We start from the raw sequence: 16,054 nt of genomic DNA, 5'->3' as shown, positions 1-16,054 counted from the left end.
CACCAAGCTTTTCCGGATAAGCGCTTTACTAAGCGCCTTCATGACACACGTTATCCCTTCCCCCCCTGACGTAGTCAAGGGTTGGGCTCAGTGTCCCAAGGTGGATCCTCCAGTCTCTAGACTGGCGGCCAGATCCATAGTTGCAGTGGCAGATGGTGCATCACTCAAGGATGCCACTGACAGGCAGATAGAGCTCCTGATGAAATCCATCTATGAGGCTATCGGCGCGTCCTTTGCTCCGGCATTTGCAGCCGTATGGGCACTACAAGCTATCTCAGCTTGTCAGTCTGAGATTAATGCACTCACACGAGCCGCTACTCCGCAGGTTGTGTCATTAACCTCTCAGGCGTCGGCGTTTGCGTCCTACGCCATGAATGCTGTACTAGACTCTGCGAGCCGTACAGCGGTAGCATCCGCCAATTCAGTGGCAGTCCGCAGGGCCATGTGGCTACGTGAATGGAAGGCAGACTCTGCTTCCAAGAAGTTTTTAACCGGTTTGCCGTTTTCTGGCGACCGCCTGTTTGGCGAGCAATTGGATGAAATCATTAAACAATCCAAGGGTAAGGACTCGTCCTTACCCCAGTCCAAACCTAACAGACCTCAACAACGGAAGGTACAATCGAGGTTTCGGTCCTTTCGGCCCTCAGGCAGGTCTCAATTCTCCTCGTCCAACAGGCCTCAAAAGGGTCAGAGGAACTCTGATTCATGGCGGTCTAAGGCACGTCCTAAAAAGACCGCCGGAGGAACCGCTCCCAAAGCGGCCTCCTCATGACTTGCGGACTCCCCAAACCGCATCCTCGGTCGGTGGCAGGCTCTTCCGCTTTTGCGACGCCTGGTGCCCACATGTCCAAGACCGATGGGTGAGAGACATTCTGTCTCACGGTTACAGGATAGAGTTCAATTCTCGTCCTCCGATTCGTTTCTTCAGAACATCTCCGCCCCCCGAGCGAGCCGATGCTCTCCTTCAGGCGGTGAACACTCTGAAGGCAGAAGGAGTAGTTATCCCCGTTCCCCTTCAGCAATGGGGTCACAGTTTTTACTCCAACTTGTTTGTCGTACCAAAAAAGGACGGATCTTTCCGTCCCGTCCTGGACCTCAAACTGCTCAACAAACACGTGAAAACCAGACGATTCCGGATGGAATCTCTCCGCTCCGTCATCGCCTCGATGTCCCAAGGAGACTTCCTAGCCTCAATCGACATCAGGGATGCTTATCTCCACGTGCCGATTGCACCAGAGCATCAGCGCTTCCTGCGTTTCGCCATCGGGGACGAACACCTTCAGTTCATGGCACTGCCTTTCGGCCTGGCAACAGCCCCACGGGTCAGCACCAAGGTCATGGCAACAGTGGTTGCAGTCCTACACTCTCAGGGACACTCAGTGATCCCTTACTTGGACGATCTTCTTGTCAAGGCCCCCTCTCGGGTGGCATGCCAACACAGCCTGAACATTGCTCTGGAGACACTCCAGAGGTTCGGGTGGATCATCAATTTCCCAAAGTCAAAACTGACACCGACACAATCGCTGACATATCTCGGGATGGAGTTTCATACTCTCCCAGCGATAGTGAAACTTCCGCTGGACAAACAGCGATCACTACAGACAGGGGTGCAATCTCTCCTCCGAGCCCAGTCGCACCCCTTGAGACGCCTCATGCACTTCCTAGGGAAGATGGTGGCAGCAATGGAGGCAGTTCCATTTGCACAGTTTCATCTGCGTCCTCTTCAATGGGACATTCTCCGCAAATGGGACAGGAAATCGACGTCCCTCGACAGGAACGTCTCCCTTTCTCGGGCAGCCAAGGCCTCCCTTCAGTGGTGGCTTCTTCCCACTTCTTTGTCGAAGGGGAAATTCTTCCTGCCCCCATCCTGGGCTGTGGTCACGACGGACGCGAGTCTGTCAGGGTGGGGAGCGGTCTTCCTCCACCACAGGGCTCAGGGTACCTGGACTCAGCCAGAGTCCTCCCTTCAGATCAATGTTCTGGAGATAAGGGCAGTGTATCTAGCCCTGAAGGCGTTCCAGCCGTGGCTGGAAGGCAGGCAGATCCGAATTCAGTCGGACAACGCCACGGCGGTGGCATACATCAACCACCAAGGCGGCACACGCAGTCGGCAAGCCTTCCAGGAAGTTCGGCGGATTCTGCTGTGGGTGGAAGCCACAGCCTCCACCATCTCCGCAGTTCACATCCCGGGCGTGGAAAACTGGGAAGCGGACTTTCTCAGTCGCCAGGGCATGGACGCAGGGGAATGGTCTCTTCACCCGGACGTGTTTCAAGAGATCTGTTGCCGCTGGTGGAAGCCGGACGTCGACCTAATGGCGTCCCGGCACAACAACAAGGTCCCGGCATTCATGGCACGGTCTCAAGATCACAGAGCTCTGGCGGCAGACGCCTTAGTTCAGGATTGGTCGCAGTTTCGACTGCCTTATGTCTTTCCTCCTCTGGCACTGCTGCCCAGAGTGTTACGCAAGATCAGGTCCGACTGCCGCCGCGCCATCCTCGTCGCCCCAGACAGGCCGAGGAGGTCGTGGTACCCGGATCTGTGGCATCTCACGGTGGGTCAACCGTGGGCACTACCAGACCGACCAGACTTGCTGTCTCAAGGGCCATTTTTCCATCTGAATTCTGCGGCCCTCAACCTGACTGTGTGGCCATTGAGTCCTGGATCCTAGCGTCTTCAGGGTTATCTCAAGAGGTCATTGCCACTATGAGACAGGCCAGGAAACCAACGTCCGCCAAGATCTACCACAGGACGTGGAGGATCTTCTTATCCTGGTGCTCTGATCAGGGTTTTATTCCCTGGCCATTTGCCTTGCCCACTTTTCTGTCTTTCCTTCAATCCGGAATGGAAAAGGGGCTGTCTCTCGGCTCTCTTAAGGGACAAGTCTCGGCGCTCTCTGTATTTTTTCAAAAGCGTCTAGCAAGGCTTCCGCAAGTACGCACGTTCCTGCAGGGGGTTTGCCACATAGTCCCCCCTTACAAGCGCCCGCTAGAACCCTGGGATCTGAACAGGGTGCTAATGGTTCTTCAGAAACCACCTTTCGAGCCAATGAGAGATATTTCTCTTTCTCGCCTCTCGCAGAAGGTGGTCTTCCTAGTGGCAGTCACATCACTTCGCAGAGTGTCTGAGCTAGCTGCACTGTCATGCAAAGCCCCCTTCCTGGTGTTTCACCAGGACAAGGTGGTTCTGCGTCCGGTTCCGGAATTTCTCCCTAAGGTGGTATCCCCTTTTCATCTCAATCAGGATATCTCCTTACCTTCTTTTTGTCCTCATCCAGTTCACCAATGTGAAAAGGATTTGCACTTGTTAGATCTTGTGAGAGCACTCCGGCTCTACATTTCTCGTACGGCGCCCCTGCGCCGCTCGGATGCGCTCTTTGTCCTTGTCGCTGGCCAGCGTAAAGGGTCGCAGGCTTCCAAGTCAACCTTGGCTCGGTGGATCAAGGAATCAATTCTTGAAGCCTACCGTTCTTCTGGCCTTCCGGTTCCTTCAGGACTGAAAGCCCATTCTACCAGAGCCGTGGGTGCGTCCTGGGCATTGCGGCACCAGGCTACGGCTCAGCAGGTGTGTCAGGCGGCTACCTGGTCGAGTCTGCACACTTTCACGAAACACTATCAGGTGCATACCTACGCTTCGGCAGATGCCAGCTTAGGTAGGCGAGTCCTCCAGGCGGCGGTTGCCCACCTGTAGGAAGGGGCCGTCTTTCGGCTCTATTACCGGGGTATTCTTTTACCCACCCAGGGACTGCTTTTGGACGTCCCAATTGTCTGGGTCTCCCAATGGAGCGACAAAGAAGAAGGGAATTTTGTTTACTTACCGTAAATTCCTTTTCTTCTAGCTCCTATTGGGAGACCCAGCACCCGCCCCTGTTCCCTTCGGGCTGTTGTTCTTTTGTGTACACATGTTGTTCATGTTGAATTGTTCTTTTGGTTCATGGTTTTCAGTTCTCCGAACATCCTTCGGATTGAATTTACCTTAGACCAATTTATAAGTTTCCTCCTTCCTGCTTTTGCACCAAAACTGAGGAGCCCGTGATGCACGGGGGGGTGTATAGGCAGAGGGGAGGGGTTTACACTTTTAAGTGTAATGCTTTGTGTGACCTCCGGAGGCATAAGCTATACACCCCAATTGTCTGGGTCTCCCAATAGGAGCTAGAAGAAAAGGAATTTACGGTAAGTAAACAAAATTCCCTTCTTACCATGAAGGCCTGCTGCACAAAGTCTCCTCTTAATAGTTGTTCTAGAGATGAGAAGGTGTATCCAAACTTTTGGTCTTTACTGTATGTTTTCAAAATTTTGTGTTTATTGCTTATGGCGACAGTGTTCTGCGCACGCAGGACAACAAAATAACGGAGTCTAATGCGATATTCACAGCACCTGAGAGCAGGAAAGTGCTAAAATTCTAGTTTCTGCAAGGAAAGTCCGAGAAGGATATTCATGGTGATATGTCGCAGACATTGGGGGATCAGTGCCTTCATATTCCAAACTTAAGAACTGGGTTGCCAAATTTAAATCAGGCCACTTCAGCAGCAACGATGAGGAACGTCCTAGATGGCCGAGAGTGGCTGTTCCGGAGATCATCGATACTGTGCACAACCTCATACTGGAGAATCGACGAATTTCAGCTTATCAGACATCATGGGAATTTCCTGTGAATGTGTTTCTGTGATTTTCCATGAACATTTGGACATGAAGAAGCTATCTACAAAGTGGGTCCCCAAATGTTTGACAACAGATCAGAGAAGCATGCGAGTGAAAACGTCCCGGTCCATTTGTCAGCGTTTCCGGACTGATAAGAACTTTCTGGATCGACTGGTCACTATGGACGACCAGGATTTATTTGTATGACCCTGAAAACAAGCAGCAGTCAAAAGAGTGGAGGCACAGTGGTTCTCCTTGTCCAAAGAAGTTCAGGGTTCAAAAATCAGCCACTAAGGTGATGGCATCTGTGTTCTGGGATAAGGAGGGCGTGCTGCTAGTGGATTACCTTCAAAAGGGTTCCATCATCAATGCAAGGTATTACATTGAACTTTTGGACCGATTGAAGGCAGCTCTGAAGGCCAAAATGCGCGGCAAGCTTTCCAAAAGAATCTTATTCCTGCAAGATAATGCCTCCATTCACGCTGCACAAGCGACCACAGTGAAACTGGCAGAGCTAAGCTTCCAGCTGGTTGACCATTCATTCACCTTATTCACCAGAACTAGCTCCCTCCGACTATCATCTGTTTCATCATCCTATCTCGTTTCTTTCTTGGTAAAGCTAAAGATTTATCAGCAGCCCCTCGTAGATCTTAGTATTCAAATACATAACTTCAAAAACTAGAACTCCCAGAGTGCCCCTTTAACCTGCTAGTACTAGAACTACTCTACCTATATGTTGAACTTGAATGAAACAATATAGAATGTTCTGATGAAACCTGCTTTTTAATGGGGGAAATGCCGCTTGTTTTCCGTAACTTAGGTGTCATGCTATCTAATCTAGAATCTTGCTGTGTTTGTGTTTGCAGCGGGCAGTTTTAAGCAGAGAGTCAGGGACCGACGCAGCACATCTACCAGTTCAGAGACTCAAATTCAAGACCTTTTGCGCAATGAGGTAAATCTTTGAACCTTTTGCATAAACGAATGATGTGTGTTTTTGTTTTTATTGAAGTGGTATACTATATTTTTTTTTTTTAACAATTAACTATTTTAAAAATGCCATTGTTATTTGGTTTCTTTGCTGTTTGCACAGTTATATGCCTCAGGAAGAATAAACATGTTTAATATGTAGTATTTTTGTTTCCTTTTGCTTTATAGCCTGATGCGTCTATTTTAGAAAACGACAATCCTCAAGAATCAGAGGTAACATTTTGTCATTGTCCAAAAAAGTATGCCATACTTCTTATCTACAATAGAAAGATTATAGCCGTTATTACAATAACTGGATGAAACGCTGTGAATTCAACATGGAGGGAAAGAAGGGTGATAACGTGTTGATATGTCAGGTTGGGTTAGAATTTTTTTTTTTGTACAGTACCATTCATTACTGGTGGCTGACAGTGGACACAAACTTATTTTACTCCTAACATAACATATATGGGGTACTTCGATTCTACCCCCATCGGCGAGGGAAGGGAGACTCAGAATGCTGGATTTCGTGCCCAATCCTTGTTTACCATAGAAGATGAGATGAGCTGATTCCAAAGCAGTGTCTGGCAATGGCTTACTCCCCTCTCCATCGAAAACACAAGGGTCATCCGAATGAAGCTAACATGTATATTCTGAATTTTTGCCTACAGCTTCTGAAAGCACCCTTAAGCGGGCTTTACACGCTACGAGATCGCTACAGCGATCTCGTTGGGTTCACGGATTTTGTGACGCACATCCGGCCGCTGTAGTGATCTCGTTGTGTGAGACTCCTAGGAGTGATTTTGGATCGTTGCAAAAACATCCAAAATCGCTCCTCGTTGACATGGGGGTTCATTCTCAAATATCGCTGCTGTCGCGTGGGCGAAGTTGTTCCTCGTCCCTGCGGCAGCACACATCGCTGTGTGTGACACCGCAGGAGTGAGTAACCTCACCTTACCTGTGACCCGCAATGCGGAAGGAAGGAGGTGGGTGGGATGATCGTCCCACTCATCTCTGCTCCTTCGCTTTGATTGGCCGGCCGCTTAGTGACGTCGCAGTGACGCCGAACGCACCTTCCCCTTGAGGGAGGAATTGTTCGGCAGTCACAGCGACGCCGCCGACAAGGTAAGTGCGTGTGACGCTGCCGTAGGGATAATGTTCGCTGCGGCAGCGATCACTCGATATCGCATGCACGACAGGGGCGGGTGCTTTTGCGTACGATATTGCTAGCAATATCGTAGCATGTAAAGCCCGCTTTACTCCCCTCTCCATCGAAAACACAAGGGTCATCCGAATGAAGCTAACATGCATATTCTGAATTTTCTTTGTCGCTCCATTGGGAGACCCAGACAATTGGGTGTATAGCTTCTGCCTCCGGAGGCCACACAAAGTATTACACTTTAAAAAGTGTAACCCCTCCCCTCTGCCTATACATCCTCCCGTGGATCACGGGCTCCTCAGTTTTATGCTTTGTGTGGAAGGAGGCACACATCCACTCATGCATTCTCATATTAGTTATGTCGGTTGGAAGAAAAGAGGGCTCCCACGGGGCCCCCGGCATGTTCCCTTCTCACCCCACTACGTCGGCGGTGTTGTTAAGGTTGAGGTACCCATTTCGGGTACAAAGGCCGGAGCCTCATGCCGTTTCCTTCACCATCCCTTAGCGGCTCTGGGAGAAGTGGGATCCTGAACGGTCATCCATTTGCTGGGACCGTGCTCCCTCCGCAGCCCCTGTGGGAATCTGCCGGTCCGGAGCCTATTCAACCTCAGGGACCGGGCCCTGCAACTATAAGGTACTCTGTGTCCCCATTGGGGACTGTGCAGGAGCGCACCTTCTTCCCGCTGCGGCAGCTGCTGAATTGAGAAGACCGGCGGACTTCCGCGCCGACCGTGCCTGCTTGTCGGGCGCGGTCTCAAATTTAGTCCCCGGCTTCATCGCGGCCTAGTCGCAAAAATCCCGCCCCGGGCCTGCCTGTCAGGGGTAAGGGCGGGACTGCCGACTTGACGTCGGATGTGAGGGCTGGAGCATCCTGCATGTTTCCTCCCCCCTCACTGATCACTGTGGGGACCCCAGATTCCCGCACTTTCCTGGCGCCGCCCATGGCTCCACTCCTCCCCTGAGATCTCCGGCAGCCATTTTTTGGGCATTCTGCCGGTGGAGGATTCTCAGGAACAGCTCTGCAGCTCCGGGGGACCTAAGGCTGGGAATCTGGAGGCACACACTCCGCTTGTTAGCGGTCGGTAAGCCACACCGGTCACCCGGTGCTGGTCCCCCCTAGGGTGCCGGAATAGATACGTATTTATATATATATTTCTGTTCGGTCGGGCTGTATACCCTGTTTTTGCCCATATACCCTCAGTGATCATTCTCCTATGAGACAACAGCATGTCGTCCACAAGGAGCAAAGCTGTTAAGGCACAGGGGTTTTTTGCGGCCTGTACCTCTTGTGGGGCTATGTTACCTGCGGGTTCCACCTACCCTCACTGTGAGTAATGCTCGACCCCTGTTTCACTTGCTCAGCCGGAGCCTCGGTCACTAGGGGACCCCTCGGCTCATGTAGACCCCCCTGCTCCCCCTGTCCAGGCGGCAGGGACAGAGTTCTCCTCTTTTGCTGAGAAACTCTGAGTCGCTTTCACAATCCATGGCTCAGTCCATGGACGAATGGTCTGCCAAGCTGCTAGAAGCTTTGCAGTCCAGACCGGTCCTTACACAGGCCCCGGCACCTGTTGGTTCGTCACCTCCAGGCCCCTCTCGGTCCGAGCCGCAGCGCGCTCCCAGGTTGGGCCCTAGGTCCCACGCGGAGGACTCCTGCCAGGACCACAGTCCTAGACAGGCTAAGCGGGCTCGCTGGGAATCTTCCCCGACTTCTTCACGCTGCTCTGGTTCCCAGCTTTGAGGACTCTCTGGAGGACGAGGCGGACGTCGCAGCTCAGGGCTCTGACCCTGACGTCGCCCTTAACCTTGATACACCTGAGGGGGACGCATTAGTGAATGATCTTATCTCGTCCATCAACCAGGTGTTGGATCTCTCTCCCCCGCCTCCTACTGTGGAGGAGTCGGCGTCTCAGCAGGAGAAACACCAGTTTCGGTTCCCCAAACGTACACGTAGTGCGTTCTTCGATCACTCTAACTTCAGAGACGCTGTCCAGAAGCCCAGAGCGGTTCCGGACAAGCGCTTTACTAAGCGCCTCACTGACACGCGTTACCCCTTCCCCGCTGAAGTCGTTAATGGGTGGGCTCAATGTCCCAAGGTGGATCCTCCAGTCTCTAGATTGGCGGCTAGATCTGTGGTATCGGTGGCAGATGGCTCATCGCTAAAGGATGCCACTGACAGGCAGATAGAGCTCCTGGTGAAGTCCATCTATGAGGCCACGGGCGCGTCTTTTGCCCCGGCCTTTGCAGCCGTGTGGGCACTCCAAGCTATCTCAGCTTGTCTGGCTGAGATTAATGCTGTCACACGTAATTCTGCTCCGCAAGTTGCGTCTTTGACTTCTTAAGCGTCAGCTTTTTCTTCCTACGCCATGAACGCAGTCCTAGACTCGGCTAGCCGTACAGCTGTGGCATCCGCTAACTCTGTGGCAGTCCGCAGGGCCATGTGGCTGCGTGAATGGAAGGCAGACTCGGCCTCCAAGAGGTTCTTAACCGGTTTGCCGTTTTCTGGCGAACGCTTGTTTGGCGAACGATTGGATGAGATTATTAAGGAATCCAAGGGAAAGGATTCCTCCTTACCCCAGTCCAGACCTAAGAGACCTCAACAACGGAAAATACAATCGAGGTTTCGGTCCTTTCGTCCATCCACCAAGCCCCAATCCTCTTCGTCCAGCAGGCAGATGAAAGGCCAGAGGAACTCCTATGCGTGGCGGTCCAAGTCACGCCCCCAAAAGGCCGTAGGAGGCACTGCCTCCAAGGCGGCCTCCTCATGACTCTCGGCATCACCCAACCGCATCCTCGGTCGATGGCAGGCTCTCCCGCTTTGGTGACGCCTGGTGGCCACATGTTCAAGACCGATGGGTGAGAGACATTCTGTCTCATGGTTACAGGATAGAGTTCAGCTCCCGTCCTGCGGCTCGTTTCTTCAGAACCTCTCCGCCCCCCGCTCAGGCCGACGCACTTTTTCAGGCGGTGGACGCTCTGAAGACAGAAGGAGTTGTGACCCCCGTTTCCCTTCAGGAACGTGGTCGCGGCTTTTACTCCAACTTGTTCGTGGTGCCAAAAAAGGACGGATCATTCCGTCCCGTTCTGGACCTCAAACTGCTCAACAGACACGTGAGAACCAGACTGTTTCGGATGGAATCTCTCCGCTCGCTCATCGCCTCGATGTCACAAGGAGACTTCCTAGCATCGATCGACATCAAAGATGCTTAGCTCCACGTGCCGATCGCACCCGAACATCAACGCTTCTTGCGTTTCGCCATCAGGGACGAACACCTTCAGTTCGTGGCATTGCCTTTCGGCCTGGCGACAGCCCCACGGGTTTTCACCAAAGTCATGGCATCCGTCGTGGCGGTCCTACACTCTCAGGGCCACTCGGTGATTCCCTACCTAGACGATCTCCTAGTCAGGGCCCCTTCTCGGGTGGCGTGTCAACACAGCCTTACAGTCGCTCTGACGACTCTCCAGCAGTTCGGGTGGATCATCAACTTCCCGAAATCCAAGTTGACACCGACCCAATCACTGACTTACCTCGGGATGGAGTTTCATACACAGTCAGCGGTAGTCAAGCTACCGCGGGACAAACAGCTTTCTCTGCAGGCGGGGGTGCAATCACTTCTTCGGAGTCAGTCACACCCCTTAAGGCGCCTCATGCACTTCCTGGGGAAGATGGTGGCAGCGATGGAGGCAGTGCCGTTTGCGCAATTCCATCTACGGCAGCTCCAATGGGACATTCTCCGCAAATGGGACAGGAGGTCGGCTTCCCTCGACAGGAACGTCTCTCTTTCCCTTGCAACCAAGACGTCACTTCGGTGGTGGCTCCTTCCCAATTCTCTATCGCAGGGAAAATCCTTCCTACCCCCAACCTGGGTTGTGGTCACCACGGACGCGAGCCTGTCAGGGTGGGGAGCGGTTTTTCTCCACCACAGGGCTCAGGGAACCTGGACTCCGATAGAGTCTTCCCTTCAGATCAATGTTCTGGAAATAAGGGCAGTGTATCTAGCCCTATTGGCTTTTCAGCGGTGGCTGGAGGGCAGGCAGATCCGTATCCAGTCGGACAACGCCACTGCCGTCGCATACATCAACCACCAAGGCGGCACTCGCAGTCGTCAAGCCTTCCAGGAAGTCCGACGGATTCTGCAGTGGGTGGAAGCCACAGCCTCCACCATCTCTGCAGTTCACATCCCGGGCGTAGAAAACTGGGAAGCAGATTTTCTCAGTCGTCAGGGCATGGATGCGGGGGAATGGTCTCTGCACCCAGAAGTGTTTCGAGAGATCTGTCGCCGCTGGGGAACGCCGGACGTCGATCTCATGGCGTCACGGCACAACAACAAAGTCCCGGCATTCATGGCACGGTCTCAGGATCACAGAGCTCTGGCGGCGGACGCGTTAGTTCAGGACTGGTCGCAGTTCCGACTGCCTTATGTGTTTCCTCCTCTGGCGATGCTACCCAGAGTGTTACGCAAGATCAGGTCCGACTGCCGTCGCGCCATTCTCGTCGCTCCAGACTGGCCCAGGCGGTCGTGGTACCTGGATCTGTGGCACCTCACGGTGGGTCAGCCGTGGGCGCTTCCAGACCGCCCAGACTTGCTGTCCCAAGGGCCATTTTTCCATCTGAATTCTGTGGCCCTCAACCTGACGGTGTGGCCATTGAGTCCTGGCTCCTAGCGTCTTCAGGGTTATCTCAGGATGTCATTGCCACCATGAGACAAGCCAGGAAGCCAACATCCGCCAAGATCTATTACAGGTCTTGGCAAATCTTCTTATCCTGGTGCTCAGATAACGGTTTCTCTCCATGGCCGTTTGCCTTACCCACTTTTCTTTCATTCCTCCAATCCGGAATGGACAAGGGTTTGTCACTCAGCTCTCTCAAGGGCCAAGTATCGGCGCTCTCCGTATTTTTTCAAAAGCGTTTAGCCAGACTTCCGCATGTCCGCACGTTCCTGCAGGGAGTTTGCCACTTAGTCCCGCCTTACAAGCGTCCGCTGGAACCCTGGGATCTTAACAGGGTGCTAACGGCTCTTCAGAAACCACCTTTCGAGCCGCTGCGGGATGTCTCTTTATCACGTCTTTCGCAAAAGGTGGCCTTTCTAGTGGCAGTTACATCTCTCCGGAGAGTGTCTGAGCTTGCAGCGCTATCATGCAAAGCCCCCTTCCTGGTGTTTCACCAGGATAAGGTGGTTCTACGTCCGGTTCCGGAATTTCTCCCTAAGGTGGTATCTCCTTTTCATCTCAATCAAGATATCTCCTTGCCTTCATTTTGCCCTAATCCAATTCACCAATGTGAAAAGGATTTGCACTCTTTGGATCTGGTGAGAGCATTCCGGCTCTACGTGTCTCGCACGGCGCCCCTGCGTCGTTCAGATGCGCTCTTTGTCCTTGTCGCTGGCCAGCGTAAGGGTTCGCAGGCTTCCAAGTCAACCTTGGCTCGGTGGATCAAGGAACCGATTCTCGAAGCCTACCGTTCTTCTGGGCTTCCGCTTCCTTCAGGGCTGAAAGCCCATTCTACCAGAGCCGTGGGTGCGTCCTGGGCATTGCGGCACCGGGCTACGGCTCAGCAGGTGTGTCAGGCAGCGACGTGGTCTAGTCTGCACACTGTCACGAAACACTATCAAGTGCATATCTATGCTTCGGCAGACGCCAGTCTAGGTAGACGAGTCCTTCAGGCGGCGGTTGGCCACCTGTAAGAGGAGGGCCGTTTCGGCTCTTTTTATTGAGGTATTCTTTTACCCACCCAGGGACTGCTTTTGGACGTCCCAATTGTCTGGGTCTCCCAATGGAGCGACAAAGAAGAAGGGAATTTTGTTTACTTACCGTAAATTCCTTTTCTTCTAGCTCCTATTGGGAGACCCAGCACCCGCCCCTGTTCCCTTCGGGCTGTTGTTCTTTTGTGTACTCATGTTGTTCATGTTGAATTGTTCTTTTGGTTCATGGTTCAGTTCTCCGAACATCCTTCGGATTGAATTTACCCTTGACCAATTCATAAGTCTTCTCCTTCCTGCTTTTGCACCAAAACTGAGGAGCCCGTGATCCACGGGAGGGTGTATAGGCAGAGGGGAGGGGTTACACTTTTTAAAGTGTAATACTTTGTGTGGCCTCCGGAGGCAGAAGCTATACACCCAATTGTCTGGGTCTCCCAATAGGAGCTAGAAGAAAAGGAATTTACGGTAAGTAAACAAAATTCCCTTCTTTTGCCTACAGCTTCTGAAAGCACCCTTAGTCACATTGTTTTTAGCATATAGCGATTGTGTAATCCACAAATGTGATTGGAAAATGGCGGTATAATAGTCATTCCTACAGCTGTCAGCAGTATGACACATCTAAAAGATTGGATGGTTATGGTGGTCTCCTAAAAAGAGCCACCCCTTGGCTAGATCCTTCCTGGAGAGATATCTGGCTAGTTTGTGTGTCGAGACTCCTAAAGGTACCGTAACACTAAGCAACATCGCTAGCAACATCGCTGCTGAGGCACAACTTGCTAGCGATGTTGCTTAGTGTGACATCCAGCAACAACCCGGCCCCTGCTGTGAGGTCGCTGGTTGTTGCTGAATGTCCTGGACCATTTTTTAGTTGTTGCTCTCCCGCTGTGAAGCACACATCGCTGTGTGTGACAGCGACAGAGCAACAACTAAATGTGCAGTGAGCAGGGAGCCGGCTTCTGCGGACGCTGGTAACCACCGTAAACAGCGGGTAACCAAGAAGCCCTTACCTTGGTTACCCGTTATTTACCTTCGTTACCAGCGTCCGCCGCTCTCAGCTGTCAGTGTCGGCTTCCTGCACACGTAGCTGGAGTACACATCGGGTAATTAACCCGATGTGTACTGTGGCTAGGTGTGCAGGGAGCCAGCGCTAAGCGGTGTGCGCTGGTAACCATAGTAAATATCGGGTTGGTTACCCGATATTTACCTTAGTTACCAAGCGCAGCATGCTTCCACGTGTAGCGATGCTCCAGCGATCCCTGCCAGGTCAGGTTGCTGGTGGGATCGCTGGAGCGTCGCTTAGGCTATGTGCGCACTTTGCTTTTTACCTGCTTTTTACCTGCTTTTTCAACTGCAGCGTTTAATGCCAAAATGGTTGTGTTCTGCTTTTCAAGCAAAGTCTATGGGAATTTGGTTTTCTTGTCCACACTTTGCAGTTCAAACTGCAGCCTTTTTGTTGCAGAACTTTGGTCAAAAACTCAGCTTTGCAGTGCAAAAGCCAAATGGCAAAAACAACTGTCATGTTTTTGTTTTTGCCATTTGGGTTTTGCCCTGCAAAGCTGAGTTTTTAACAAAAAGGCTGCAGTTTAAACTGCAAAGTGCGGACAAGAAAACCAAATTCCCATAGACTTTGCTTGAAAAGCAGAACACAACCATTTTGGCATTAAACGCTGCAGTTGAAAAAGCAGCAAAAAAGCAGGTATAAAGCAGGTAAAAAGCAAAGTGCGCACATAGCCTTAGTGTGACATCTCACCAGCGACCTCCTAGCAACTTACCAGCGATCCCTATCAGGTTGTATCGTTGTTGGGATCGCTGGTAAGTTGTTTAGTGTGACTGGGCCTTAACAGAGCCTCCACGGACTTTTTTGATTTGCATATCTAAAAGATTGGATTTTTTATTCTTCGTTACCATTATTTTATTTGTTTGTCTCTTTCAGATAATTTTGAAGGTGCAGACACTGATACAGATGCTATATGGCCTACAGGTGAGGGTATATTAAATTTAAAAAAGGTCTAATGTACAATATTTTTTACGTATAAGCGACTTTGCAGCAATTCTCTAATATTTCCCTTTTACAAGGTAGATCTATGTAGGTAACGGGAAAGCATAGATAGATAACACATTTCTAGGGTAAAATGGATATATACAGCTTCTGGTTGAGCTCTAACAATGTGTTTTTAAAGGGAGCCTGTCACCCTTAGGGTATGTGCGCACGTTGCTTTTTACCTGCTTTTTACCTGCTTTTTTGCTGCTTTTTCTTCTGCGCTGTTTAATGCCAAAATGGATGTGTTCTTCTATTCAAGCAAAGTCTATGGGAATTTGGGTTTCTTCAGCGCTCTATTGGGAGACCCAGACGATTGGGGTATAGCTACTGCCCTCTGGAGGCCACACAAAGCACTACATTAAAAGTGCAAGGCCCCTCCCCCTCTGGCTATACCCCCCCGTGGTATCACGGGTTCTCCAGTTTTAGCTTTGTGTGCGAAGGAGGTCAGACATTCCATGCATAGCTCCACAGATTTTAGTCAGCAGTAGCTGCTGACGGTTTCGGATGGAAGAAAAGAGGACACATATAGTGTCCCCAGCATGCTCCCTTCTCACCCCTGGATGGTGTTGTAAGGTTGAGGTACCTATTGCTGGTACAGGGCTGGAGCCTGACATGCTGTTTTCCTTCCACATCCCCTGGTAGGGCTCTGTGGAAGTGGGATCCTGCCGGCCTCTCAGCTCTGATGCCGGGCTCCATCCACAGACCCATTAGAACCTGATGGATTCGGAGCAGGAGTACGATCAGGGACAGGGCCCTGCATCTTACAGGTACTCTGTGTCCCCGGCAGGCACAGACACACTCCGGGCTGGCTGGGTGTTGTAGTGCGCCGGGGACCGCAATGTTGGAGTTAGTGTCCCTACAGATTACTGGGGGATGTTTTGTGTATGGGAACGCAGCGCCGACCCCCTCTGGACCGGGCGGCGCTGCTGTGACTTGTGGTGCGCCGGGGATCCGCCGTCCGCGCTTTTACGGCGGCGGCGGTTATAACTTTAGTCCCCGGCTTTTTGGGCCTAGGACGCCGGCAGCTCCGTTTCGTTCCCGCCCCCACCCTGTCATTCAGGGTAGGGGAGAGACGCTGTTCGCAAGCAGCGACGAGGGCTGGAGCCTGATTTACATGCTCCAGCCCTCACACTATGCACAGAGGGAAGCAGGCTTCCCGCTCTTGGCCAGGAACGCCCAGGGCCCGCCCCCCTTCCTCTCTAGAGACGCCGGCAGCCATTACATGCATGCCTGGCTGGAGGAAGGACGCAAGGCTCTGGGAGACCTGGACTAGGGGCTATCTGGCGACCACACACCCGCTTTTTAAGCGGGCGGTAAGCGATTTTTCTGTGCTGGTCCCTCTAGTGCCTCATTGTGTGTCAGTGTACTGGGTACATATATATAGATATTGTATTTCTTGCACTGTGAGGTGCGCTTCTGGCTGCATATCCCAGATCGCTCTGTGGAAGCAGCAACATGTCATCCTCAAAACGCAAGGCGGCCAAGGCAAAAAGGGCTGTGTATACTGCGTGTGCTGCATGTGGGGCTAATCTACCAGCAGGCTCTGATGACCCC

At 52.0% G+C, this 16,054-nt stretch overlaps 1 protein-coding gene across 2 annotated transcripts in view; it reads left to right on the top strand.

The window, feature by feature from the left end:
• Positions 1-16,054, top strand: part of ARHGEF18 (Rho/Rac guanine nucleotide exchange factor 18) — a 204,312-nt gene that overhangs the window by 152,897 nt on the left and 35,361 nt on the right. For both annotated transcript variants that reach the window (XR_012754626.1, XM_075352539.1), the window contains exons 16-18: positions 5,505-5,590; positions 5,794-5,838; positions 14,393-14,440. Coding sequence is in view for 1 of the 2 variants with exons in the window: in XM_075352539.1 (XP_075208654.1) it covers positions 5,505-5,590; positions 5,794-5,838; positions 14,393-14,440 (179 nt within the window). In the remaining variant the exon portion in view is untranslated. The remainder of the gene's footprint in view (positions 1-5,504; positions 5,591-5,793; positions 5,839-14,392; positions 14,441-16,054) is intronic.

The sequence above is a fragment of the Anomaloglossus baeobatrachus genome, chromosome 1 (assembly GCF_048569485.1).
Source record: "Anomaloglossus baeobatrachus isolate aAnoBae1 chromosome 1, aAnoBae1.hap1, whole genome shotgun sequence".
In the NCBI taxonomy this organism is placed as follows: Eukaryota; Metazoa; Chordata; class Amphibia; order Anura; family Aromobatidae; genus Anomaloglossus; species Anomaloglossus baeobatrachus.
This window is presented reverse-complemented; position numbering and strand designations above follow the sequence as displayed.